Source organism: Acanthisitta chloris, unplaced genomic scaffold (assembly GCF_000695815.1).
Source record: "Acanthisitta chloris isolate BGI_N310 unplaced genomic scaffold, ASM69581v1 scaffold12153, whole genome shotgun sequence".
Classification (NCBI taxonomy): domain Eukaryota; kingdom Metazoa; phylum Chordata; class Aves; order Passeriformes; family Acanthisittidae; genus Acanthisitta; species Acanthisitta chloris.
The window spans coordinates 10,425-10,839 of NW_008665456.1; the positions used below are offsets into that span (position 1 = coordinate 10,425).

The 415-nt window shown below is 32.0% G+C and overlaps 1 protein-coding gene across 2 annotated transcripts in view; it reads right to left on the bottom strand.

The window, feature by feature from the left end:
- Positions 1–415, bottom strand: part of CCNC (cyclin C) — a 17,007-nt gene that overhangs the window by 7,260 nt on the left and 9,332 nt on the right. For both annotated transcript variants that reach the window (XM_009071767.1, XM_009071768.1), the window contains one exon: positions 112–167. In XM_009071767.1, the coding sequence (XP_009070015.1) occupies positions 112–167 (56 nt within the window). The remainder of the gene's footprint in view (positions 1–111; positions 168–415) is intronic.

Below are 415 nucleotides of genomic sequence, written 5' to 3' on the forward strand. Positions count from 1 at the left end.
TTATTATTATTTATTATTCTTTCCTTCTTGGGACTTCAAAGACAGGATTTCCTGCTACCAATTATTTGTCTTAACTCATTTGATAACTTGAACTTCAAACAGAATACTTACATGGTTCATCCTATAAGGAAACTCCTTTGGAAAGGCATACGAAAACCTAGTTTTCACTACAGTAAAGAGAAATAAGTATGTTAAAATGATGCAATTAATACTCGTACTTCTTTCCCTTTCTATTCATAGAGTCCTAGAATTTTAGGGGTTGGAATGGACCTTACAGATCATCTAGTCTAGATTATTAATTCATCTATATGTAGACCTTCAAATCCATTTGACAGCACAACTGCTTGAAGGACAAAAAGTTTGTATTTCAAAGAGAAAAATGAAGTTATAAGATTTAGGATCCAGAAAGGGAAAG